At 46.1% G+C, this 25,928-nt stretch overlaps 1 protein-coding gene and 1 long non-coding RNA gene across 6 annotated transcripts in view; one reads left to right on the top strand and one right to left on the bottom strand.

Annotated features, from left to right (window-relative positions):
- HK2 (hexokinase 2) overlaps positions 1 to 25,928 on the top strand; it is a 57,150-nt gene that overhangs the window by 11,974 nt on the left and 19,248 nt on the right. For 4 of the 5 annotated variants that reach the window (XM_001111706.5, XM_077959161.1, XM_028832352.2 and 1 more), the window contains exons 2-6: positions 7,645 to 7,807; positions 19,606 to 19,754; positions 24,166 to 24,285; positions 25,140 to 25,235; positions 25,727 to 25,826. In XM_001111706.5, the coding sequence (XP_001111706.1) occupies positions 7,645 to 7,807; positions 19,606 to 19,754; positions 24,166 to 24,285; positions 25,140 to 25,235; positions 25,727 to 25,826 (628 nt within the window). Of the gene's footprint in view, positions 1 to 7,644; positions 7,808 to 19,605; positions 19,755 to 24,165; positions 24,286 to 25,139; positions 25,236 to 25,726; positions 25,898 to 25,928 lie in introns of all 5 variants that reach the window. The other variant, XM_077959163.1, reaches the window with a different exon arrangement.
- LOC144333726 (uncharacterized) overlaps positions 1 to 25,928 on the bottom strand; it is a 29,571-nt gene that overhangs the window by 1,531 nt on the left and 2,112 nt on the right. Inside the window, exons 2-3 of the long non-coding RNA XR_013402677.1 lie at positions 6,944 to 7,043; positions 6,555 to 6,690 (exon numbers count right to left, since the gene is read on the bottom strand). This is a non-coding gene — a long non-coding RNA (uncharacterized LOC144333726). The remainder of the gene's footprint in view (positions 1 to 6,554; positions 6,691 to 6,943; positions 7,044 to 25,928) is intronic.

The following is a 25,928-nucleotide window of genomic DNA, read 5'->3' as shown; positions in this document are numbered from 1 at the left end:
TTTAAGAGACAGGGTCTTGCACTGTTGCCCAGGCCTGGAGTGCAGTGGTGTGATCATGACTCACTACAGCTTTGGCCTCCTGGCTTCAAATGATCCTCCCGCCTCAGCCTCCCAAAGAGTTAGGATTACTGGTGTGAGCCACTGTGCCCATCCCACCACCCTGTTTCAACTGTGGTTGGTTTAAAGCAGACGAAAGTAGTCATAATAAGGCCCCTGACTTCCAGAAGGTATGGTCCTTTCTAAGTTTCTGTCAAAGGGGCCAAATAGGAGTGTTGACCTAATATATAGATGACCTGATTGTATCTTCAGGACAAGAACATGCATGTTAAGAAAGGTGAAGTTCAATCAATTGGTCTTCTAGGGTCTAGAAGCTAAAAGGTAGGATTTTTAGCTGTGGTCATCTAGGGCTGCCTGGAGAGAGGGTTCTAGATAATCAGTTAGAAATATCCCAAGACCGAAGAGTTGAAGTTCAGCTGTGCCACAGCCATCCTGCATCCTTTGCTTTGATGCTTCTATGCTTGCGGAGTAACTTCCTTATCCTATTTGATCACTTGAATTCAGCCCTCTACCTAGAGGGTGTGCCCTGTAGACACAAGTGATGAACATTTGCTTATTCATGTATTATGTATTTTCTGCTTGCTTACTAAAAGGATTTGGTGATTTGGTTCAGCTTTCAGTAAAAAGATTTCTAGAACAAGAGTCATCAAACTGGCAGAGATGATTACTGAAAAACTTGACAGGCCTGGTGTGGTGGCTCATGCTTGTAATCCCAGCACTTTGGGAGGCCAAGGTGGAAGGATTGTTTAAGGCCAGGAGTTTGAGACCTGTCTGGACAACACAGTGAGACTCTGTATCTACAGAAAAAATAAAATTAAAAAATCAGCTGGGTACAAGGGTGCATACCTACAGTCTTAGCTACTTGGGAAGCTGCATTGGAAGGATCACGAGCCCAGGAGTTTGAGGCTGCAGCCTAGGAGTTTGAGGCTGCAGTGAACCATGATTGCATCACTGCACTCCAGCCTGGGCAACAGAGCAAGACTCTGTCTCTAAAGTTAAACAAACTTGACGGAGCTCCAAGCTTCCTGACAGTCAAGGCAAAAAGGATAGCTCTCTTTGAGTCAGTCATTTTCATCCCATTGGCCTATAACAGGAAGCACAGTGTGTCTAGGCAGCCAGACTTTCTCCTGACACTAAACCCTACTGGGGACTGAATGGCTAGGGAAGCGTTAGTGAAAGACACAGCAGCTTTACACGGTGCAGAGGTCTGTATAGTCTTTCCTGTGAGCCCTTGATTAAAAGTGATAGAATTAAACCTGTGAAGCATTTCCTGGGGAGCTAATATAAGGTTGTAAAGGTGAGGAGCTTTCTGTTCTTGGAATTGGTAATTTCCCAGGGTCTTGGGGGCTTGTCCATGCCTCCTGAGCCTTTTCACACTGCTGTCGCTAAGTCAGCATTTATCTGCTGAGATGGCTGAGCTCCAAAACTATCCGCTTTGATTGCCCGTCTCTCAGGCCACTTAAATCTGTGACCCTTCCCATGGGCTGCCTTGTATTGTGCCTGACATTCTTATCTGACAAGATTTATCTCTCCACGCATTCTAGAGACACTCATTGGTCTATAATATGAGCCAACTTCTTTGGTATAAAGTCCTAGAGAGCAGAGCTGTTGATTTCTTAAAATTTTTAAAAATTATTAAAAAAATTAATCACAAAATTTACCATTTTAACCATTTTAAGTGTATAATTTAGTGGCATTAAGTGTATCATTCACATTGCTGTGCAACTACCACCACTATTCATTTCCAGAATTTCTTATAAAATTATGTTTCTGTACACTGTAGTGCTTTGTATATAATAGCTGTTCCATAAATGCCATAACTTGGAAGATGTTAGGTTTGCAACAGTAGTCAGATTCAGGGATTGAATGATATGGATCTTACAGACTCAGACATTGAAATTTAAGGTTTCGTTTCTTCTACACTTCCCTTTTAAACCCCTTAAGGCACTCAAGGTAGGATCTGTAGTACTTTATATGAAAACTGTCAAAATTGGAATATTGCTGTCTTCTGGATGTAAATAATATGATCAAGGCCAGGTTCCCACAGGGACCAGATGGGGTGGGCTCAGGATCCAGGCAATGGCACCAATCTTTTGTTGCATTGGGCCTGCAGAATGAGATGGGTGCTTCTGGACCAGAAGGGTTGACATTCATCCGGGTGATCCATATTCTAGTTTCAACTGTGTGACCTGGGTTGAGGCTACTCCCCGATGGGCCTTGGTTTCTCTGAGATCCCTTTCTTGCACTCACCTCCAGGCCATTCCTGAGCTCCTCCATACCTGGCCAGGACTGTGTCTGGCCCACCCTGCCCACTGCATACTTCGAAGTGGAGCCTCCATGAGTGTCCTCTTTTGTTCTCTCCATTCCTTGCTTTCTGACAGTGACACAATTTCCTCTCCTTTTTTAAGTGCTGGTCTGGAAGAAAATGTAGGTACTTAAGGGGATGGGTGTTAATGGCTTCCCATTTTGGATATTATCTTAATTCCTAAAGAGTATGGGGTTAATTTCTCTTTAGGGCTTACCCTGACACCATCCCCAATTCTGTAGAGGAAGCGGGCATGTCAGACTGGTATGTTATGGGAAAAACTGAAACTGACCAAAATTACCCAATGAGGAAGCTCTAATCTAACCCTTGCTGAAGAGATATCAACTAACAGTGCTATCTCTTTCTGTCTAACACACGCCCTCTCTTCCTGGGCTGGCAGGTTGGCAGACGGGAAGGTAACCCGTTCCTCAGCCAGGCTTTGCTCTGGCCTGCCTCTGATTCCCCAGCCTGGAATGCCCCCTCTCCCTTTCCTTCTCTCTCCCAGATAGAGATTTAAAGAGAAACAGCCTTGTCCACGCCTATCACAGAAAGAGAAGGAATAGTTTGGGGAAACAGCCTCTGCTTTGTGACTAAGGAGGGTTGAGAAATGTCTGATTGCCTGAAGGTGCCCCTGGGTGGAGAGAAGCCTTAGAAGGAAGAAGGGGTGGAAGGAAAGGGGAGGGTGATAGAGAACTCGTTTGTCCCCACAGTTATGCTTATGACTATCGTGTGGGGCTTTGTGGAGAGGAAACTGAGGTTCAGATTAAGAGTGAGTCCTCTAATGTCGCACAACCTCTAATGAACGCCACCACTAGGATTTGCATACTGGTGTTTCTGATGCCAGAACACTCCCGTCACCACCACAAGCTACAAATCGAGGGTTGACCTGAATGAGTCTGCTTTGATAGTTTCCAGAAACTTACATCTCTTAACAACAAATGTAGGGTTTGTCTTCCCAACTCCCAGCAGTCTGGATCAACACAGGATTACTTCACAGGGACACAGCTGGCCTAATATCTTAACCACTGATTCTCAAAGATCCCAGGTAGAAAAGTGGTATGCAGAGTTGATCAGAACAGGGCCAACCACGAGCACATTATTGGCATATTGGAAACCCGCCAGAAGAGAGGGGGAAGTGTTTGAGCCCCAGCCCTCGAGGTGTCATTTGGTTAGTCTGGAATGGATCCTTGGAATTCTTACTGTTTTTTTTGAAAGCTCCTCTTGTGATTCTGATGTGCCGCAAGTTTGGAAACTCTTATCACAAGTGACAGGATGGAGATTAGGCAGAAGTATCAGAAAGCAGATTTATCTTTGATTGAGGAAACTTTGAAACAAGTAGAGCTGTTCAATAGTGGAATTTAGAGAAATAGTGCGCCTCTCAGCATTGGAAGTATTCAAACCTCGGCTGGATGACTAGGTGGAGAGAGACAAACTAGATAAACTCGAATACTATGTTTAGTGGGATTTTTGAACTAGTTACCCTAAGGGCCTTTCCTTTCTAAGGGTGAATACTTTTAAGCTGCATTCCCACTGCTGTGTGTACATCTGCTATCACCTGCTTGGCTTTCTCCCTTGACATTGGGCCTGGTGCTCCTTCCAATGATGGCACTGTGGGTGAAAGTTGGCAAGATTCTGAAAATTGCATTCATCTCCTTCCCAATCCAGGAAAATCATCTTTGTATGGTGGCTGCTTCTTGTTTCTGACTTCCGCTTCCCTTGGCTACCAACACAGCAGTGCCCACCAACACAGCAATGCCTACCAGGGCTGGGTGGGCTCCACTGGTGTGTTTAGGAAGCTGTGACATTAAGTGATTATTAATTATCCCTTCCTGAGTGGCCCCAATAAGCTGAGTGAACACATCATCATGCCCTGGTGCCATCTATTCTCAAGTTTTGATAGTTCAAAGAGCTCTGATGTGAAAGAGGGAAAGTTTGGGCCAAGCTACTGGCCTGGACATTTTTCACTGTTTCATATCCTCTCTCTTAGTCTCCTCATGCGATGGAGAGGAAACTAAGGTCCCAGGGTCATCCGAGAAACCACAGGGCAGGCAGGGAGTGCCCATCTACACTAAGAGGGGCCCACAGGACAGGCGAGGGTGGCTGTCCTGAGGGCCTGGCATTGGGGCCAGAGAGACCTCTGTGAAATCCCAGTTCTGCCCCTCATCACCCAAGTGATCTATAAAATGGGGGTACAGAAGTTTTACAAAGATAATGGAGAACAGGTCAGTAAAGCCAGAGGATGGTGCCTGACAGGTGAGAAATGCTTGAGGAATGTTTAGCCGCTGTAACTATCATCACTACTGTTTTCATCTGTCATTGAACACGTGGAAGATGGTTATCTATGGGACAAAAGGCAAGGTGGATAAAGGGTGACCATTTAATTTGATTCTTCGAGGGTTAAGGATGAGAAGTGTCTGACTGGATTTCCAACAAGTCTTGAAGCAGTTTAAACATCGAAGATAAACTAAGATTGGCTGCTATAGAATTAACTCTTGTGTGTGCACAACCTCATGCTTCTGGACATGATGATGGGACCTTTTAATGAGGTGGTACAGGCTCAGCTTCTCAGTGCAGGAGCTCCTGCGCCCTTTGCAAACATCTGAAGCCTTCTATAGAGGGTGGAGTTGGCGGGGAGGTGGGGAGCATCAGTGAGGCTTCTGGGCCTTTCTTCTCTTTGGGAAAGTAGTGAGGTGGGAGCGTCTTTGTCTCGTGTCGCCCTCATGACAATGTTCAGAGACATGTCTGCTGCCCTCAACCTGCTCGGTCACCACTGTGGGCCTCACTCTCCACTGTCTGCCGTTCAGGCCTGCATTGGGAGATGACTGGAATAGAAGATGGCCTTTTAATGGATATGGCCAGCCTGTATTCACTGCAATGCTGTTTGACCTGCATAGACCCTGCTGTATCCAGGCAGGTAGGAGGCAGTCATCTAGCAGAGTGGACAAAAGCACAGGCCAGCCAGACTGCTCTATCAAGCCAAGCATGGCCCCTCGTGTCTGTGTGACTTCCCCTTTCTGTAGAATAGAGGTGCTGACACTTCCTACCTCAGAGGGCTGTTCTAAGGATGAAATGAATAATGGGAGCAAACGTGGAGAATAGGATCTGGCGCAAAGCAGGAGCCACATGAGGGCTTGCCATTATTACAGTTGCCCATGAGTGCATCTCAGGCTTTTCCTGGATGTGGCCTCCCATTGGCCTCTGGTCTGGGTAGCCCCAGACTTTGTACATTAGCCCTGAGATGTGAAAGTTGTGAAGTAGCATTACTGGGCCAGTCAATGTGTCACTGGATCTGGAGTGGGAGGACTCTGGGGTGGTCAGAGTTGCCCTTAAACTAGGGTCACTGGAGATGGCTAGAGACTTGTCTGACACTTCACCAAAAAGAAGGGGGCTTGTCTAGTGTCAGGCCGAAGCTGCACCCTTTGTCTTCCTGGGGAGCCTCAAATGTCCTTGTGGGGGAGGTCCAGGCCTCCTCAGGAGCACCTTGGCTCCCAGATATTGTAGGAACTGGAGGTCAGGGACCCAGCTTGTGGGATGGAGGGTGGGGGGCTAGTGGCCCACAGCCCTGGAGGCTGAGGTAGATTCCAGGAGTTGGAAACAAGCTGGGCAATATAGCAAGACCCTGTCTCAATATAGCAAGACCCTGCCTCAATAATAAATTAATAAATAAAAGATTAAACAAAACAAACAAGTGAGACTTATCTGATGCTTCTCATTCTCCTGGTTTAAATCTGGGAAAAGTTCATGGGAATTTATGTGGGAAACAGATTCAGTGAAAGAACTAGGGAGAGTTGCCTCCACCTGAGCACAGAGGGTGCATTATCATTTACATAGAGCCTCTCCATTGTGCCAGGTACTGTGCCAGCCTCCAGGTATGCAAAGGTGAACAAGTAGACATTGTTCTTCTAGCCTTTGGTGCTTATGATTTGGACCCTAATAAATATGTAGTTCCAAATTGTGGATAGTCTTGTGAAGGGAAAAGCTCAAGTTCTTAGAATAACAGGGAGCCTTACTATTGTGATCTGGAGGATGAGAAGAGGCCCCTATGGAGAGAGGCCTGAAGGACTGGTAGCAGATTGGCAGGGCATATACCTGGAGGGCCTGTGTGCATGAGCTCCGAGGCAGGGATGGGCAAGTTGGGGAAGTTGGGGAACTGAACCAGGGAGAGAATCTACACAAAGAGTGCAGACCTTACCATAAGGTTAGGAGGTGGGGCCAGGCGCGGTGGCTCACCCCTTTGATCCCAGCACTTTGGGAGGCCGAGGCGGGTGGATTGCTTGAGTCCAGGAGTTTGAGACCAGCCTAGACAACATGGTGAAACCTTGTCTCTGCTGAAAAAAAACAAAACAAAACAAAAAATTAGCTGGGTGTGGTGGCACACTGCTGTAATCCCAGCTACTTGGGAGGCTGAGGCACTAGAATTGCTTGAACTCGGGAGGCAGAGGTTGCAGTGAGCCGAGATTGCACCATTGCATTCCAGCCTGGGTAACAGGGTGAGACTCAGCCTCAAAAAAAAAAAAAAAAAAAAAGAAAAATCACACACACACAACAACAAAAAAATTAGCCAGACAAGGTGGCACGTGCCTGAAAGTCCCAGCTACTCAGGAGGCTGAGGTGGGAGGATCACCTGAAGCTGGCTGAGATCTCATCACTGCACTCCAGCCTGGACAACTGGAGCGATACCCTGTTAAAAAAAAAAAAAAAAAGATTAGGAGGTGGCTAGAGGCCCGATTAGGAGGTGGGGCCCTGAAAGGATTTTGAGCTTTGTTCCAACGGAAAGCCCTGAAAGCCAGGGATCAGCTGGCTTTCAGGGTGAGTCTGGCTGGGCATGGAAAGTGGATGGAAGAGGTAAAAGCCGAACTGGGGATTGTAGGAGTCCAGGAAAAAGGTGATGGCTACCCGGCCTAGGGTGAGGGGCAATGGGATTGATGTGACTGGCTGTGTTAGGTACTGGGGGAACAAGAGATGAGGGTAATGAACCCTGGCTCCAGTGATGTTGTCACAGGCCTTCCGACTCAACCATTCTGAAAATAACTCTCCTCTGCCCTAATAGGCCTTTCCTCTGGTATGCACCAGTTCTCCAAAAATTAGGTCTATTTTTATAATTTTAATTTTTTTTTAAGACAAAGTCCTGTCAAATCGTTTGCTACTAATGGTCTTTAATAATAACTTTCTGTACATAACAGATTTTGTTCTTTTGAAGGGCTGAGTAGTGTTCCATGACATAGACCTATGCCATAATTTATTTAACCAATGGCTTTGCTCTTGTCTTCCTCCCCTTTCAGGTTGACCAGTATCTCTACCACATGCGCCTCTCTGATGAGACCCTCTTGGAGATCTCTAAGCGGTTCCGCAAGGAGATGGAGAAAGGGCTTGGAGCCACCACCCACCCCACTGCAGCAGTGAAGATGCTGCCCACCTTTGTGAGGTCCACTCCAGATGGGACAGGTGCGGCACCTGGGGGATGGCTCTAGCTGCTGCGTTACTCAGGGGTGATTTAGTTGGCTTTATTCAGGACCCAAATAACTCAAAAGCCTCAGAAACCAACCGTGGCTAAGGGAAACATCCAGGGAATTGAATGGAAGGCTGTGTGACGGATGGACAGGAAGCTTGGGAAAAACTTTGTTTAATCACCTTATTTGGATACAGAATCCTTTTTTTTTGAGACAGAGTCTCTGTCACCCAGGCTGGAGCTCAGTGGTTCGATCTCCATTAGCTAGGATGATCTTAATCTCCTGACCTCGTGATCCGCCCGCCTCGGACAGGCGTGAGCCACCGCACCCAGCCCAGAATCCTTATTTTATGGTGCACCACCCAGCAAGTGATTTAATCAGGTAGGGGAAAAAGGATCATGGTGGAGATTCAAGTTGGAAAGGTTGGAAAGGTCCAGTGGATTAGGGCTAGATCACTGAAGGCCTTGAATGCAAGCCTAAAACGTTTAGTCTCTGCAGTAGCCTTGGGGAGTAAACACAAGTTTTTCAGGAGTGTCTTGGTAACGTTATGTCTTTGGCAGTATAGGTAGAGTGGAGGGGGAGCGAGGCCCGACTGGTAGAACACAAGACATGGCCCTGGTGGGTGGGCAGAAAGAGCATTCAAGGGTGGGGCCTGGGTGTGGAGCCCAGCTGCCTGGGAATGGCAGCATCCCAGAGAAGGGGACCGAACAAAGTCGTGTCAGAGCTTTTATTTAATCCTCATAATAGGTGTCTCCATTTTAGAGATGAGGTGCTTGTGAGGCCCATGAGGGGTGGAGGGTGGCGGGTAGGTACTCACATCTGGAGGGCAGGAGAGAGAGCCCAAGGGGCAGCTGCCAGGGCAGAGGAAGAAGCAGGAAGCACAGTGTCCGAAAACCTAAGGGGGACGAGATCTCCAGGAAGCTGACAGGTCGCTGGTGAGGCATCTGCAGGGGCGTTGTTGGGAGGGGAGTTAGGGGCAGGGTGTGGGTCAGGGCCTGTGAATGCCAAGTGCCTGTGCTATTTCCAGCACACGTGTGTCCTTGAGGCTCATCTCCCTTAGTGCCTCTAGGGACCTGGTTTGTCTAATGAGACTGTATGGTTCCCAAAATAAGTGTTTGCTGAAGCCTTGGGACCCAGCCTGGACCCAGTGCTGAGGGTATGACCTTGTTTAGGATTGTTTCCTGAGTGTGTTTCTTGGCCCTTCAAAGAGACCCTCGAGGTGAGGGGCCTCTTATCTCTTCCATGTCCTCTAGATTGGCATGTTTACCTACCACTCCCTCTGACTGGAAACCACACCCATTTCTGAGATTGTTGTTTGACATTCAGATAAATGTACTCCTGAAGGCCAAGGCCTTGTCTTTATTTCACCCAGCACTAGCACTAAGTAAGTACCCTAAATCTTTTCTAAATACATATGGGCTAAGGACTCTCTGGGCACCTCAGTGTATTAACTCATTTACTTTTCAGAAACCTTTATGGTAAGTACAAATTTTATCCACAATTTATAGATGAGGAATTTGAGGCTCGAATGTCAAAAAGTCATCCAAAATCATACAGCCAGTGAGAGGCCGAGTTAGGAATCAAGCTTGCGGAAGCCGAAGTTCAGGCGTCGGTACTACATGTGATGCATTCTATGTGTTCATGTATGTGTTAGCCTGTGCACTTGGTGCTGGAGCACACTGCAAATGCTCAACTAAAATTTTTTGGAATGGAGTTGGGACTGATTGTTTAGCCTGTATTATAGGCAGGTGAATTAAGTTTGTTGGGGAGAACTAATTATGGGGCAAGCTTTCAAAATTCTCATTGCTTTCCTGAAGCTGGAGGCACCAAGACCTCCCACGCACTTTGAAGCTTGCACTGTTTGCAGCACATACTGAAATGTCTTACTCACTGAAACAAAGGAAGTGGCTCCTGGAATAATGGAGACCAGATTGCAGGAAACCCATACCTAATCCCTCCCTCCCCATCTGCAGGGAGTCCATAGGTTAGCTCCTCACCTCCATACTCTCTGGGACTCAGCCTTTGTTTTTGTAAAGTAAAGAGGTTGGACCCAGCAGTTCCAGTCTGTTCTGCACATCTACTAGAACTAGTATGCTAGTCTATTTACACAAACACATCTGAGATCCTGTAATGGGAGATAAACCCTTGGTGTTCATTGGATGGTGTCTTAGTTCATTTTTGTGTTGCTGTAAAGTGGAACATATGTATGTATAACAACTCAGCAATTCCACTTCCAACTATATGCCTTGAACAGACTCCTGTATGAATCCAAGGAGACATGGCCCAATAATGTTCATTACAGTGTTGCTTATAATGGCAATGTATTAGAATTTTTTGTTTGTTTGTTTTAGGTGGAGTTTTGCTCTGTCACTCAGTGGTACGATCTCAGCTCACTGCAGCCTCTGCCCAGGTTCAATCGATTCTCCTGTCTCAGCCTCCTGAGTAGCTGGGATTACAGGCACCCACCACCACACCCGGTTTCACATAGTGAAACACCGTCTCTACTATAATCCCACCTACTATAATCGTACCTATAATCCCAGCTACTTGGGAGGCTGAGGCAGACAGAATTGCCTGAACCCGGGAGATGGAGGTTGCCGTGAGCTGAGTTTGCGTCACTGCACTCCAGCCTGGGTGACAGAATGAGACTGTGTCTCAAAAAACAAACAAAAATAGATAAATTAAAAAAAAATAAAGTGGTCAGCATCAGGGCTTTCAAGTTTTGTTTTGTCAGTTGGGGGTATGAGTTATGGATTATGGCAGTGAAAATAGGTGACTCCTAAGTTGATACAGACTATCAAAAATGAAAATTCTCTGTTGTAAGCACCCTAGTGAAGTGCTGAGAGGAAAGGCCGAGGTGAAGTTGTGTTAGCGATTCCCTCCTATGTGGTCGCACACAGCCTGGGTGCCTGCCATTGCTGCGGGGGTGAAACTGCATCCCTCTTCCACAGAAGGCTCGAGGCATTTGCTCCAGGGACACCTGTTCAGTGCCACCTTTCTCAGAACCTTCGTTTCTCAGCCTGTTCATGACTAGTATTACTTTTCAAATCTGAAAAATCAAACCCCAGATCTAGAGGAAGCCAATCTTTAAATCCATAGCTTTCTAACTTTTCTGGACTATATCTTCACATCAAGAAACACATGCATATAAATATTTATATGAAAGGAAATAAATTTGGGGACCAGAATTTATTCTGAAACATGATGAAGTTGGATTTGTCTTCTAGTCTTTAAGGTTGCTAGTCGGAACCTACTAAATGTTTTTTATCTTGCAGTTTGAAAGCCACTGCCTTAAATGATCCTTGGCCCAGTTTGGTTCTAGATTAGCATTTCATTTCTCGCTGGCATGAAATGTGTAGTTTCAGGACAGTGTGGGGTGAGAGGTGAGAATCAGAATTATACGTTCAAATGGGTTTGAATTCAAGCTGTGTGCTCCAGAGCAATTTATGCTGTGATCCTCTATTTCCCTATTTGTGAAAAGGGGAAACTTCATGGGGATTGGTTTTCTGAGAATTAAGGGAGAATCAGATATGTGACTTTCTCACATACGCTACAAACACTCCTGCAGCCACAAACCACCACTGCAAAAGGCATGCTCATTGCCAAATTTACTAAGAAAAGGTATGTGAGTTAACCATCCTGGCTAACACAGTGAAACCCCATCTCTACTAAAAATACAAAAAATTAGCCAGGCATGGTGGTGGGCGGCTGAAGCAGGAAGAATGGTGTGAACCCGGGAGGCAGAGCTTGCAGTGAGCCGAGATCACGCCACTGCATTCCAGCCTGGGCCACAGAGCGAGTCTCCGTCTCAAAAAAAAAAAAAAAAAAAAGAATTTATCTGATGAATTGACAAATACACCTGTTTAATACAACCTCCATCAGAAAAGGGAATGCTTATACACTGTTGGTGGGAATGTAAATAAGTACAGCCTCTATGGAAAACAGTATTGACGTTTCTCAAAGAACTGAGAATAGAACTACCATTCCATCCAGCAATCTCACTATTGAGTATCTACCCAAAGGAAAAGAAATCATACCAAAAAGACGCCTGCACTTGTATGTTTATTACAGCACCATTCACAATAGCAAAGATGTGGAGTCAATGCCCATCAATGGACAGATGATGGGATAAAGAAAATGTGGTATATATACATAATAGAATACTGTTCAGTCTTAAAATAGAATGAAATAATGTGTTTTGCAGCATCATGGATGGAACTGGAGGCTGTTATTTTAAGTGAAACAGCTCCAAAGCAGACAAATACTGCATGTTTTCACTTATAAGTGGGAGCTAAAAATGTCTCCACATGGACATAGAAAGTGGAATGATAGACAACGGAGACTTGGAAGGGTGAGGGTAGGAGGGTGGGGGCATGAGGGTAGGAGGGTGGGGGGCGGTGTGGATGATGAGAAATTACTTAACGGATACAGTGGGTGTTGGATACACTGAAAGCCCTAACTTCACCATTGTGCAGTATATCCATGTAACAAAATTAGACTTGTATCTCATAAATGTATACAACTAAAAAAAAACCTCCATCAAGATAGAGAACATTACCATTACCTCAGAAAGTTACCTTGAGCCCCTTCCCAGTCAGTCCCTGTTCCTGACCCCCCAGAGGCAATCACATTCTATTTTCCACATATATCAGTGTTGCCTGTTCCAGAACTTCACATAAATCGACTCATACAGTATTTGTTTTTTATGCAAGTCTTCTTTTACTTTTCATAATGTGGGATTTATCTGTGTTGTGTCTATCAGTGTCTCGTTCCTTTTGGTTGCTGATTTCATAGTATGATTAGAATCTATGATATGAATATTGATGGACATCTGGGCAGTTTCCACTTTTTGACTATTTGAGTAAAGCTGCTATGGACATTATTGTATGAGCCTTTTTGTGGACACGTTTTTAGTTTCTTGTATAATCAACTAGGAGTGGAATTATTGGATCATTCATAGAGTTTGGTATACATTTAATTTTTAGAAAATTGCCAGACCTTTTCCCCAAATTGTTGAACCATTTATACTCCCACCAATAATGTATGAGAGCTCTGCCTGCTCCATATCCTCAACAGCATTTGTTGTCTGTATGCCCTTGTTTCTTTTTTTCAGTGGAGAGTTGATTAAAGAAAGCATTCATTTGTATTTGCCAGGAATCACACCATCTTGACCTCTCTGTAGGCAGCCCTAATCTATGCCACGACCCTGCGTGGGACTGTGGTACCAGTCCTAACACAGTTCTGTCAGGGGCCCCACCACACATAGGGGCTACAGATAAGGGCCTGGCTTTCAGAGGACATTTCCATCTTAAAAGGGAATGCAGGGGCTGGGCACAGTGGCTTACACCTGTAATCCTAGCACTTTGGGAGGCCAAGGTGGGTGGATCACTTGAGGTCAGGACCAGCCTGGCCAACATGGTGAAACCCCCATCTCTACTGAAAATGCAAAAAATTAGCCAGTTGTGGTGGCGTGGGCCTGTAGTCCCAGCTACTCGGGGGGCTGAGGCAGGAGAATCTGGGAGGCAGAGGTTGCAGTGAGCTGAGATCATGCCGCTGCACTCCAGCCTGGGCGACAGAGTGAGACTCCGAAAAAAAAAAGGGAATGCAGGAAGAATTGATAGCATTTAATGAGCACCCATGGTGTCTGTACTAGGCCATTTACATAAATCTATTTTACTCTCTACAAAAACTTTACAAGAGAGTCATTCTCACTTTAAAAATGAGGCAACCAAGGCTAAAAAAGGATTGATGGTTGCCAAGGTCACCTGTGGTCAGACGGTGACAGTTGGGATGTGAGCATAGATAGTCCTGACTCCATGGCCATAAGATTCACAGTTTACATTGGCTTGTGCCGCTGAACAAGTTTCTAGGGAAAATCAGATGATTATCTTTTTAAATGGATCCTAAATGCGAGTTGGCTTTGTATCATTCAAATAAGAAGCTCAAGTACAACCCAACTGAAAATGTGCCAGCCGCATGGTCTAACTTAGAAAAGAAGTATCTTTGTGGTGTCTTTATCACCCTTGTCTTGGCAAGATCGTTTGGATATAACTATGTCTCATGAGACAGAGCGAGGGTAAAGGCAGTGTCAAATCGATCATGTGACTCTTCTTCACCTCTGAATTGTGAATTATTTTCACGGGTAAGTATACCTCCATCCTCTAGCCAGACTTAACCCCTCTAGAGAGCAGGGAACCATGATGCCGATGGTAACGGTGATGATGGTGATGATAAAAATTGTAGACATCGTAAGTGCCAGGTACTGTGCTAAACGCTGTGTTTGAGCTATCTCATTTCTTACAGTCATCCAATGGTAGGTATGCTGCACTCTACTTCACAGAAAAAGAAAATAGATTTGGAGCAGTTAGGCAACTTGCCCAAAGTCACATAGTGAGCAAGTGGCAGCACTGGGATTGGAACTCGGCCAGCCGAATTGCTAATGCCTGGGCTTTTAAGCACGCCACCAGTGGCACATTTTATGTACCTTCCATGCTGCTAGCACAATGTATGGATTCTTCTTACTAACCCAGGCCTAGCTGTTCAGTTCATTCAACAGTCCTCTCCGAGTCTTGGTCCTCTGTGCAGCAGCAGTGTGCTACGCTGCCTCGTGCCCTGCCTTTGAAGAGTGAAAGTTGTGCTGGGGAGATAAGGCCCATGTAGACAAAACAATTAGAGATATCGGGCCATATAATGCAAGCACATGATATGATAAAGGGAGACTGGGCTGGTGATACGTTGCATGGAAGCTGGTTAAACCCGAAAGAAGCCCTTATCTTGGTTGCTCTGCATTATATTAACTACTGTACAGCGGAGACATACATCCAGAGCTAGCACACAGCAAGTTAATTAGTGGACTTACGTAGTCCAGGCAATATAAATTGAAGATTGTACTGATAGATAGCCTCAGTACAGCAGATGGCACTTAACATTGTCAGGCGTTGTGCCAAATGCCTTACACTTCCTTGCACTGAATCTTGACAAGGTGTGTGTGTGTATGTGTACATGTGTATGTGTGTGTTTTCCTGTGTTCTCGTTCTGGGTTGTGGAGGGAGGTACTGACTAGAAGGAGGTTATCATAACCCTTTTAAAACAGATGATGAAATCTGAGTGTCAGATTTCTAATAAATTGCCAAAAGCTACATGGCTAATACATGTTAGAGTGGGATTTGACCCCAGGTCTGCCTGCCTAAAAAGCTGAACATGCTCAAAGCCTACACAATATTGAAACGTAATCGTGTTTTAACCCTTTGAAGAGTGGTTTCACATCTGTGGGGCTAATTACACCTCTCTGTGACTGGCGCCTATTTTGAACTTAAGAAACACTTCCTGGGTAAAAAGAGCACCAGAGTGATGCTTTCCAAGAGGTGTCCTAGGAGCTTTGGGGTGCTAGTCATGTGTTTTACATGTTCCACGCCTCTCCCTTCATTTGGAGCAGCTCTGTTTTTCTCTATTTTACGTTGTGGTATTTGGTCCACCAATTTTATTTGGAAATAAGCATTCTGTTGCGTTTGAAAACAAATGATGTAGAAGATCAGCTCACTCCATTCCTAGTCTGTACCAGACACCAGCATTAACTGTGATTCAATGCCTTTAATGACACGGAGTATTGAATACTTCTGTATGGCTGAGCTCTTGAATGGTGGCCGGCATTGCATTGTAATGGAGTAACTGGAATCCTGGGGGTTAAAAAGAGGCTGCCAGGTGTGGTAGTGATCATGGCGATTCTGGGTACATGGAAAATACGTGCCTTGAGACCTGTGTCTTGCCTCATTACCTGCTTAGGACTTGGAGATGTATCTTTTTGGTCCTCGTTTCATTTGGAGTATATGCCATACATTCTCAGAGCAGTCCACTGTTGTGTGCTAGCAGGTACTTGAAAACTAAAGGAAGAAAACAAGATCCCCTCAACCCAGAGTCACCCCATAGAGAATGATTGGATGTTCAGTGCAGTTACCTGGGGCCACTGGAAGTGCTATTGTAGGGCAGGAAGGGCGGGTCCCTTTAGGGGCATTAAGTTATAAATATAGGACTGGTTCAGGAACTGAATGTGAAAGTATGCGTGTGTGTCTTTGACCCACTCCAAGTTTATGGCTGCGTGCCTCAGGCATTGAGTGACAAGGAAGAGCTGGAGGCTGTATGGTTGGATCAAATACAGTCCAGCATTCTGATTCCTGAGCCTCTCCCAGTTTTGGCATTGAAAGTCCCATGTCATAGGAAACCCCTCCATCCTGGGCAAACTGGGATGGTTGGCCACCCTCCATGGCCCTGGAGCCCATGCCCTCACTGCTGCTCAGCTCAACTATGGCAGCAGCCCCTGAGCTGCCTCCCTTGTGCTGCTAGCCCTGCCCTCCACAGTGCCGTTAGTCACTAGAGCCCTTTTGGAAACAGATTTGACCTTCTTAAGAATGAAAGAAAGTCCTTGGCAATGGTATTTGCTGTGCGCTTATAGCCATGTCACGTGAGCCCTATGTTGTAGACACTCTGGACATGCCATTTTTTGGCACCCACAAATTAGTGCCAATCGTAGTTATACCAAACCTCTGTCCTGCCTTGCTGGACACCAGAGCATGCCACAAACCTCCACGGCCTTGACAGGGAGAAAGGGAACAAGTACCTTGATAAGATCTATTAACGGAGGAATAATTACTGTGTTTCTTCTTTGGGTTTTTCTTTTTCTTTCTTTTGAGACAGAGTCTGGCTCTATCGCCCAGGCTGGGATACAGTGGCGAGATCTCAGTTCACTGCAACCTCCACCTCCTGAGTTCAAGTGATTCTCTTGTCTCAGCCTCCTGAGTAGCTGGGATTACAGGGCCACGCCACGATGCCCGACAAATTTTTGTATTAGTAGCGACATTAGTAGAGACATGACCACCATGTTGGCCAGGCTGGTCTCAAACTCCTGACCTCACTAATCTGCCCGCCTTGGCCTCCCAAAGTGCTGGGATTACCAGCATGAGCCACCGCATCCGGCCTGTGTGTTTCTGTATGTTCACATACAACATAGTCCATGTTTCATGTAAGCGTCACAACCGCTGTAGAATCCTGTTCTTCTACAGGTGAGGTGAGAGAGCCCTGTGATGTGCCCACACCACACAGGTAGTGAAACCGCTGAGCTGGAATTCAAAATGAGGCCTGCCCACCTGTCTGAGGTCCAGTGCCTCACCACTGCTCTGTGGGAGCCTCTCATGTGTGGGCATTAGGAGAGGGTCCATCTCAGGACTGCCGAGTCACAGTGCTAGGCCTGCCTCACATTCCGGGCTTGGAAGGAATGCAGTCCTTGGCTATGGTGGTTGTGGCTTCCTGCGTGTGTGGAGGAGAGCCGCAGGGAGGAGAGGTGTCAGGGAATGTGTGTTCCAGAGGAGTCCTGTAAGCAAAGCAAGAGAGGACCTCCCTCCTGGGAACAGGGTTATCAGCAATACTTTATTATTTGTGTTTTCCCTTCAGTCCATCAGAAAATCCTGCACACCACCCGTTCTTGCTGGAGCAGTGGCCTCTGGTGAGTCCAGCTGGGCTGGCCTCGGATGACGACCCACCAGGGCAGCCTCGCTGCCTCAATCCCCTGTGGTCACTGATTCAGCGGATCGCGTGTATCCTGGACTTGAGAGTGCTGATGAGGCAGTTCATCTTTGATATCCCTTTCATCCCTCATGACAGTGACCACATTGCGTTTCCTAGAATTTGGCTGAGTTCCCATTACCGGGGAAGGCTCAGAGCTGGAGTGTCTGGAAAAGTCAACCATGGCCATGAGGCAGGCAGGCTAACCCCAGATGAGGGCGATGTTGCTGTAGTTAGCCTGCAGCTGTAGCTAGGGGTGGGGCCACCTCTAGTCACTGGGCAGGAAATGGAAAAGTAGTGCCCCTAAGGAGGAATGCTGTAGTCACTGGAGCTGATTCCAGTGACTTTTCTTGGACAGGTTTCTGCAATCCCTTCTGCTGTCGTTGGCCTGGGACACTCAAGTGAGGCTGTGGGACAGGGCTTGCCGAGAGCCCGGAGAGAGAGTACCTAGTACTTAGTGAGTATGTCCTGAGTTCTTGGTCCTGCACCACACTTGTCTAATTTTTCCCCTCACAGCAACCCAATGAGACGCGATGTTCCCATTTTAGAGATGAGGCAGCTGAGGCTCAGAGGCTCAGGAACTTGCCTCTGCTGGAAAGTGGCCGGGGTTCTGGAGCAGGTGATTGGACTCCAGATCCAGAGCCAGTCTCCGTGTGTCACGCTGCCTGACACACTTCTGCCTGTGTGGTCTCTGGTGGATGATATCTACCCTTTTTCCCCTTGGGACCCTGGGGACTGTGGGTGATGCTCTCAGGGAGCTGGGCAGATGTGGCTTTTCTCAGGGCCTAAGTGCTGGAGGTGCTGAGTGGAGCTGGGTATAAAACAAACATTCTTGGGTTACTGAGTCAGAGCCCCTCCCTGACCTCTGACCTGTTCCGCTTCACTTCATTGCTGTTCTCCCACCGGGAAAGGGGTTGAGTGTTGACAAACATGCCAATAAGTGAACCCCTGGGGAAATTAATTGCCTTGCATCCTTTGAGAAGGTCGTGGCAGGGCAGCAGAAGACTGGCGGTGCTGCTCGCGGTTGGCAGTCACCTGGGGATGCGCCTTGCCTGCTCCACCAGCCCCTGTCCCGCTGCAGGCTCCGCGCCTCTTCAGCGCTTTCATTCTGTGCCACACAATGGGGCCCTTCCCCAGAGTCGGTGGTATTATTACCCAGGATCTGGATGTTTCCTGTCTACACTGCTGTTTCCTGGAGGGTAGGAACTGCACCTTCCCAGTGACGCATGACAGTCTTCACCCATCTGTGTCTGTGGCTCCTTTCTGGAGTCTCACTTGGCCTCTCTCCTGCTCTCTCAGAGCTTTTCTGTGGCATGAGTGACCTGACTGTTGTCGTACATACACGCTCTGGGGTCAGCATTCTCTTGCATTCTAATAAGCCTGAGATCCTTTGAGGGGCCACTTGCTTGGCTTATTCACCAGGCCTCTTAGTTTGTAGTGAATTGGACCTCATTCCACTCCATTGCTTGACCCCTTTGATCTTGCTGCAGGACATGGGCCTCATAATATGCAAACATTAGAAAGTAAATTTAGTACTGCAATTGCAGTACGCAAACATTATATGCAAACATGATATACAAACATCAGAAAGTAAATTTAATACTGTGATCGCAGCTTGGTGTTCTGGGGGTAGGAGGAACAGGATGGAGCATGGACCCCTGGCATGGGGCTTGCTGAAAGCCCTGAGGAGATAGTCAGCTCTCAGGAGGGGTGAGCACATCGTTGGATGTAACTGTCTTATTGTTGATTGAATTATAAAAGTAATGTATATGTGATGGAATACTACTCAGCCATAAAAAGGAACAAATTAATGGCATTCGTAGCAACCTGGATAGGATTGGAGACCGTTATTCTAAGTGAAGTAACTCAGAAATGGAAAACCAAACATCAAATGTTCTCACTCATAATTGGGAACTAAGCTATGAGGATGCAAAGGCATAAGAATAATACAATGGACTTTGGAGACTCAGAGGAAAGGATGGGAAGGGAGGGAGGGGTTTAAAAAAAACTACCCCGTGAGTTTCTGGTTTTAATAAAGCTCTTGAGAATTAAAAAAATAACAATAATGTAAAGGTGTATGGCATGAAATTAGACTATATGTAATGTCTGTAGAGATAAGTGAATCCCACTGGCCACCCCTTACCCACAGATATTCCTGGAGGGACTTGGAGTTTTCAGTCTTGGTGGTTCTGGAAGAATTTTGCCCAAAATTAATAGTGACCTTTCCTTTCTCTGCAGAACACGGAGAGTTCCTGGCTCTGGACCTTGGAGGGACCAACTTCCGTGTGCTTTGGGTGAAAGTAACGGACAATGGGCTTCAGAAGGTGGAGATGGAGAACCAGATCTATGCCATCCCCGAGGACATCATGCGAGGCAGTGGCACCCAGGTATGACCCTTCTCTCAGGGCAGCCCCTGGTGACAAAAACTTCCTTGGGATGTTCTTTCTGCAGTTTCTCCAGCCGCTCCCAGTATTTGGATAGGCAGTCATCCAAGACACTTGTGGATGCCAGCACAGCTGTAAGGGCTCCCTCTCGGCCCGAGCTCAGGCTGTTCTGGTTGTATTTTATACCCAACATGTATTAAAAGGAGTGACTAGAGAAGAAGCATTAAATCCAAGTAAGGCGCTGTTCAGTGTTGTCACATCTTGGGCCTCAGGACTTGGAAGAGGTCAAGCCCTCTGACTCCTGGTCTGCTGTTCTCTCTCCCACACAAGGCTCCCTCCTGGGAAAGGAATTTCTGACCATGAGTAGAACACGCGGGGGAGATATTTTTAGACTCATTTTGTCTTTGGGGTGGCCTTGAGGTAAACCTGCTTTCCTCGTTATCATGCTGGGGTTGGAGAAGGGAGGCTGCTTCCCTAGGGCTGTGGGCATTTGAGCTTTACCGAAGTTGTCACGTGTCTCCAGTATAACATCAGGAGGGACACAAAGGGTAGAGGCCCTTCCACTGCCTCTCCTATGCCTGCACCAAGCTGAGGTAGTAAAGAGGTTGGGCCCTGTATTCAGGCACTCTAGCTATGTGATTCTGGGCAGATGATAGGGCTTGGCAGAGCCTCAGTTTATTCATCTGTAAAAAGGGATGATAGTATACAGATTGGGGTGTAGATTAGAGGAGATGATACCTGTTAAGTATTTGCTTAGTGCTGGTGCATAATCTAGTGCCCTGTTTTTTCACAGGGGTTTTTGTCTCTTTATCTAATAGCTTCTTGTGCTATCACTCTCTGTGGCTAGTAATTGCATTGTTCCCTATTGGGGGATATGGTTGCCTTTTTTTCCCATTGCCTCAATCTCCTGCCTTGGGCCACATCCCCCAGATGATAAATATTTAAGAAACAAGACAAGACAAAACCAACAAACAAAATAACATCTGAAGTTTGGCTGTGATTATGTAAAAGACTTGTAACTTGACAGTGATGTGTTAGTGGATTTTTAAGTTTTACGAGAACAACACCCTCCCTGTTGCTTGTACCCTGACAACATGCAGGGCCCAGGCACCTTGCAGTCCCTGCAGCACCATCCTTAGAGCCTGGCAAGGACAATGAAGTGCATCTCTGCCAATTGAGAAAAAGAATCCATTTTAAACATTCAAGATGCGAGTGAAGTTTTTCTTGAAAAATTTAACCTTAAATTTGCTCAGACCACCTAGTTAGAGAGTATCAAGAAAATCTACTCTCCATGCAATATATAAGCAAAACATTTTAGTCCGGATTAAAAACAAAAAACAACTATGAGACCCACCTTGAAGAACATTAAAACTGCTGGGATATTAGAAAGATTTTGAGTAAGTGGAAAAAATGCTATCTAAAAATGAAACAGAAAGAAAACTAGAAGAAAATATAGGTATCTTTGACCCTAAGGAATAGAAAGACTACTATGTACCTAAAAGCAGCAGAAAACACTTGGAAAAAAGGCTGAAAGGAAGTTCATTGTGGCTATTTTAGTGATGGAATTACTGGTGCTATATTTTCCCCATATTTCCCCCCCTTTTTTGGTATTCGGTATCAGTATTTTACTTAAAGGAAAATGAATGGATTGTAAAAATACAATTTAGTTGAAACCAAGAACAAATGTTGAAATCTCAAACTTGCAAAGGTTTTTGAAGAATTGTGAACCTGGGCAATGGGGGTCCCTGGGTAAAGTCTGTCGTCCGGCACATTAACTTCTCCTGAAGATCAGTGGATTGCAAACCTGAATATCAGCCACTTAAGATTTTAAAAGTATATCTTGTGGAAAGGGAAGTGAGCAGGTTTTCAGACCAGTAAGGAAAAGGAAACCATTTTAACTTCATAAAATGATGCCCTTTGAGCCTTTTTATGACAGGAAGGTGTTAACTCTTTCTCTGCATCTCACCCTTAGATCCTCCTCAAAGAGGATGAGATAGTCTTTCAATTCAAGGAAGCAGAAGGTCTCCTCTTCTCACCTGAGAAAAGATGTAGGTTCTTTGAACCCAACACTAGCCAGTGGAACTTCTTGCAGCAATGGAACTGTCTCCTGCCTTCCCTGTGCAATGTGATGGGCACTGACCCTGTGACATCGAGCCCTTGAAGTGTGGCTGGTGTGACTGAGGAACTGAATTTTTAAGGTCTTTTATTTTTTTGAAACAGTCTCACTCTGTCACCTAAGCTGGAGTGCAGTGGCACCATCCTGGCTCACTGCAACTTCCGCCCCCCAGGTTCAAGCGATTCTCCTTCCTCAGCCTCCCGAGTAGCTGGGACTACAGGTGTGCACCACCAGGCCCAGCTAGTAGAGACAGCTAATTTTTTGAATCACCATGTTGGCTTTGAACTTCTGACCTCAAGTGATCCACCCACCTTGGCCTCCTAAAGTGCTGGGATTATAGGCAGGAGCCACCACACCGGCCTGTTTTAAAAATTCTAATTAATTGACATAGCCACAGAAGGCCAGTGGCTACTGTATTGGGCAGAGCAGTATTTAATGCTTCTTTGTGGCCTATTTTTCTCTACCTTCCTATATTAGGAGCGCAATTGGAAAGAAAGCAGTGATCAGAGCTGGGGGAGGAGAAACCCTTTTGCTTTTCCCCCTTCTAACCCCCTCTCTTTACACAACTTCTGCAACTCTCTCTCTCTCTCTTTTTTTTTTTTTGGATAAAAACTATTTGTACTAAAGATCATTTTGACCAGAGTACCAGGAAGAAGGTGCTGGAAATTTGTTTAATATACGTATCATATAATTCAACTCCAGTCACCTTCCCGACAGAACAGAATTTGCTGAATATTTCCCTATTTTCATGTTAAAATACTTGAACTCTGTTCAAGGGAGTTGGCTCACCTGCACTGGTGATCCCCATGGCAAGAGAGCCTTGTCCTCCCCAGCCTTTGCTCTTGAAAATGTTTTGGTTTGGAGGTCGAAGGTTCATCCTCAGCTGTTGTTAACTTTGCATGGGATCAGACAGAGGGACAGACAGAATGGATGCGGGAAGTTTAGTTAGATCTGGTCATCTTCCAGATTGTGGTGGCCTTGTCTTCCTGGGTCCCTCCTGCTGACCATACCCTAGGCATCAGGAGAGCCAACAGGTCTGTCAACTTCCCTCTCCCAACCTCTCAGTTCCTTTATAAATGTAAATACTTTCTGTGGTTTGGCATAGTGGTTCTCAAACTACTGTTCCAGGATCACCTGGAGGACGGAAGCCTTGCTAACAGATGAGTGGGTCCCGCCCCCAGAATTTCTGCTACAGCCGGTCTAGGATGGGCCCTAGACCCTAGAATTTCTAACATGTTCCCAGGTGATGGGGCTGAGGTTGCTGTTCCAGGAGCACACTTTGAAAAGCCATGGTTTAGTCGAATCTAAAGGATAGCTGTCCTCTTACCCACCTTGGCTTTTAGATTTTGCCATGTAGTCAACCTGGCCCTTGGAATCTGCCCAGCCTCTTTGGCCTGTGCTTACTTTTTACACCAGAATGCCTCTGGTCTCAGCCCTCAAACACCTAGAGGGGTCAGCAGCTTCTCTTTGAGGGTGTAGGCGGGGGCAAGAAGGAAGTCAGGAGAGTGTGGGCTTTGGAGCTGATTGAAAGCCTGGTTTATTGTGAATACTGCTTTTCTAAGGCTTAGGAGCTCTGGGTCCTGCACAGTGAGTGTATGTGGTCATGGTTGTGAGGCTGCTCACCCACAAAACGCTATTTATTTCTCAGCGCTCTTCATGAACTTACTGGATGTTCTGTTTAGAAAGTTAGAAAACAAAGATAACTTCTTTGAATTGCCCTCAGATTAGTTTTCTAGAATGGAGAAGAAAATGTAAAAATTGCTTGTTTTTGTTTGGTTGGTTCATAGAATGCCAACAGACAATGTTGTCCCCGCAAACCACCCCCCACCCCATCACCAGAGACAGGGATACTAAAATACTTCTTGGCAGCAAGATAGGCCTTTCTGGTACGGTCATCAACTGGGCATCCATGTCAATGGGTTTCTGACAGGGCCACCAAAGAATGTTCTGTTCCCCAGGCATGCAGTGACTTTCTGATTAATGTTGGCCATGATTTCCCCTACCTCACAGGGTTATCTGGACAGCAGTTTAGATAAATGGCTTAAGGAGAGGACAATATTTAGTGGGCAAAAACTAATGTTAAGGCTTTATATGTATTGCCTCATGTACTCCTTTTCATAACTCCATGAGGACAGGTCCAGTTATAATTCCCCTTTTGGTAGATGAGCAAATGAAGATATCAGAGGAGATAATGGGTTTTGCACACATTCAGCTAGTTACTTGCTGAGCCAGAAGTGCACGCCCTTAATCTCTATGCTGTTCGACCTCTCTGCTTACCACCCTGTCATGTGTCCTTAGCTGTTTGACCACATTGCCGAATGCCTGGCTAACTTCATGGATAAGCTACAAATCAAAGACAAGAAGCTCCCATTGGGTTTCACCTTCTCGTTTCCCTGCCACCAGACTAAACTAGACGAGGTAAGATGGGCTCTTCGGACACTTTTGTTGCTTCACTCTTGGGGCTGGGAGGGCCGAGAGGGACTTCTGAGCCACCTGCTGTGGTGTTGGTGGTAGCACTGGAGGATTGTGGAGATGAAGTTCTGCCTTTCTGGGTGACTGTGTATGTCAGTGTGGGGGCTGGTGAAGAAATATTTGGGGGGTTGGGAGTGCTCTTTATCACTCTGTCTCCCACACACATTGCACAGTATCCTTATCCCATCCACAGTGAGAACTCAGGAACTCCCCAGTCTAAAGTGTTGTGATAAAGACCCTCGGAAGAAAGATGCTTGGAGAGTTACTGATGTAAGGAAACTAGTACAGTCATGTATTGCTTAACAATGGGGATATGTGCTGAGAAATGCTTTATTAGGTGATTTCACTTATGTGTAAACATCATAGAGTGCACTTACACAAACCGAGATGGTACAGACTACTACTACACACCTAGGCTGTATGGGACAGCCTCTTGCTCCTAGGCCACAAATCTGTATAGCATGCTACTGTACTGAATGCTATAGGCAATTGTGACACAGTGATATCTGTGTATCTAAACTAGGCAATAGTAACTATCGAGCTCTATTATAATCTTGTTACCACCACAGTATACACAAGCGGTCATTGACTGAAACATAGTTATGGGGCACATGACTGTGTCTTATAGTGACGGTTGTCCTGAGTTTCTTTTTCCTAGGCTAGCCAGGAAGTAATACAAATATTCAACCACGACTTTACCCCAGTGGCAGAGGTCTCTGCCAATGATGGAGGTTTGAGGGGTATGGTGTGAGTTTCAGTTTTAGTGGGAAATCAGTATTCACTCCTTGCTCCTTTTCCAGAGTTTCCTGGTCTCATGGACCAAGGGATTCAAGTCCAGTGGAGTGGAAGGCAGAGACGTTGTGACTTTGATCCGGAAGGCCATCCAGCGGAGAGGGGTGAGTGGGGTGGCAGGAGCTTGGGGTCTGTGGGCTTTTCTGGGTCCACCCTGAAGACTCCTTGAATGTCCTTGACTCATCATGATCTGCTTTTGTGGAGCTTAAGGAGAGGTTCTCATTTCCCTGACACAAGTACTCAATAATTTTGCATATGATCTGCTGCTTTGGGGGTTTTTAGATTATTGCAATGGATAAATAATCTTAGCCTTGGCACAAGAAAAACTCTTTAGTTCTTAACCTGAAGAAGACTTGAATATCATTTCTAAGTAAGAAAGTTGGAATGATGTTGACATGGGAGTGGAATGGTGCAGAGAGAGAATCAGTTAAAAGTCTTATTACAGGAGGAGTTCTGGGGAGGGAAGGGGAAAGAGAGAGTGAGAGGGAGAGGGAGAGAAGGAGGAGGTGAAAGAGGAGGAGTGATGTACAGCTGGTGTTAGGAAAGTTGCCCTCTGTGATTATGAAGGTCAGAGCCCTCCCTTTTATCTCCATAGGACTTTGATATCGACATTGTGGCTGTGGTGAATGACACAGTTGGGACCATGATGACCTGTGGTTATGATGACCACAACTGTGAGATTGGTCTCATTGTGGGTAAGCGAATACTGGGCATGAGGGCCGGTGCTGGCCAAGAGATGGGGGTGTGGGCCGGAAAGGGAGAAGGGGCCCATGGGTTGGTTGTTCCTTTGGTTCATA

The sequence above is a fragment of the Macaca mulatta genome, chromosome 13, assembly GCF_049350105.2.
Source record: "Macaca mulatta isolate MMU2019108-1 chromosome 13, T2T-MMU8v2.0, whole genome shotgun sequence".
Classification (NCBI taxonomy): Eukaryota; Metazoa; Chordata; class Mammalia; order Primates; family Cercopithecidae; genus Macaca; species Macaca mulatta.
Note: the sequence above shows the minus strand (reverse complement) of the source record. Positions and strands in the feature narration are given on the sequence as shown.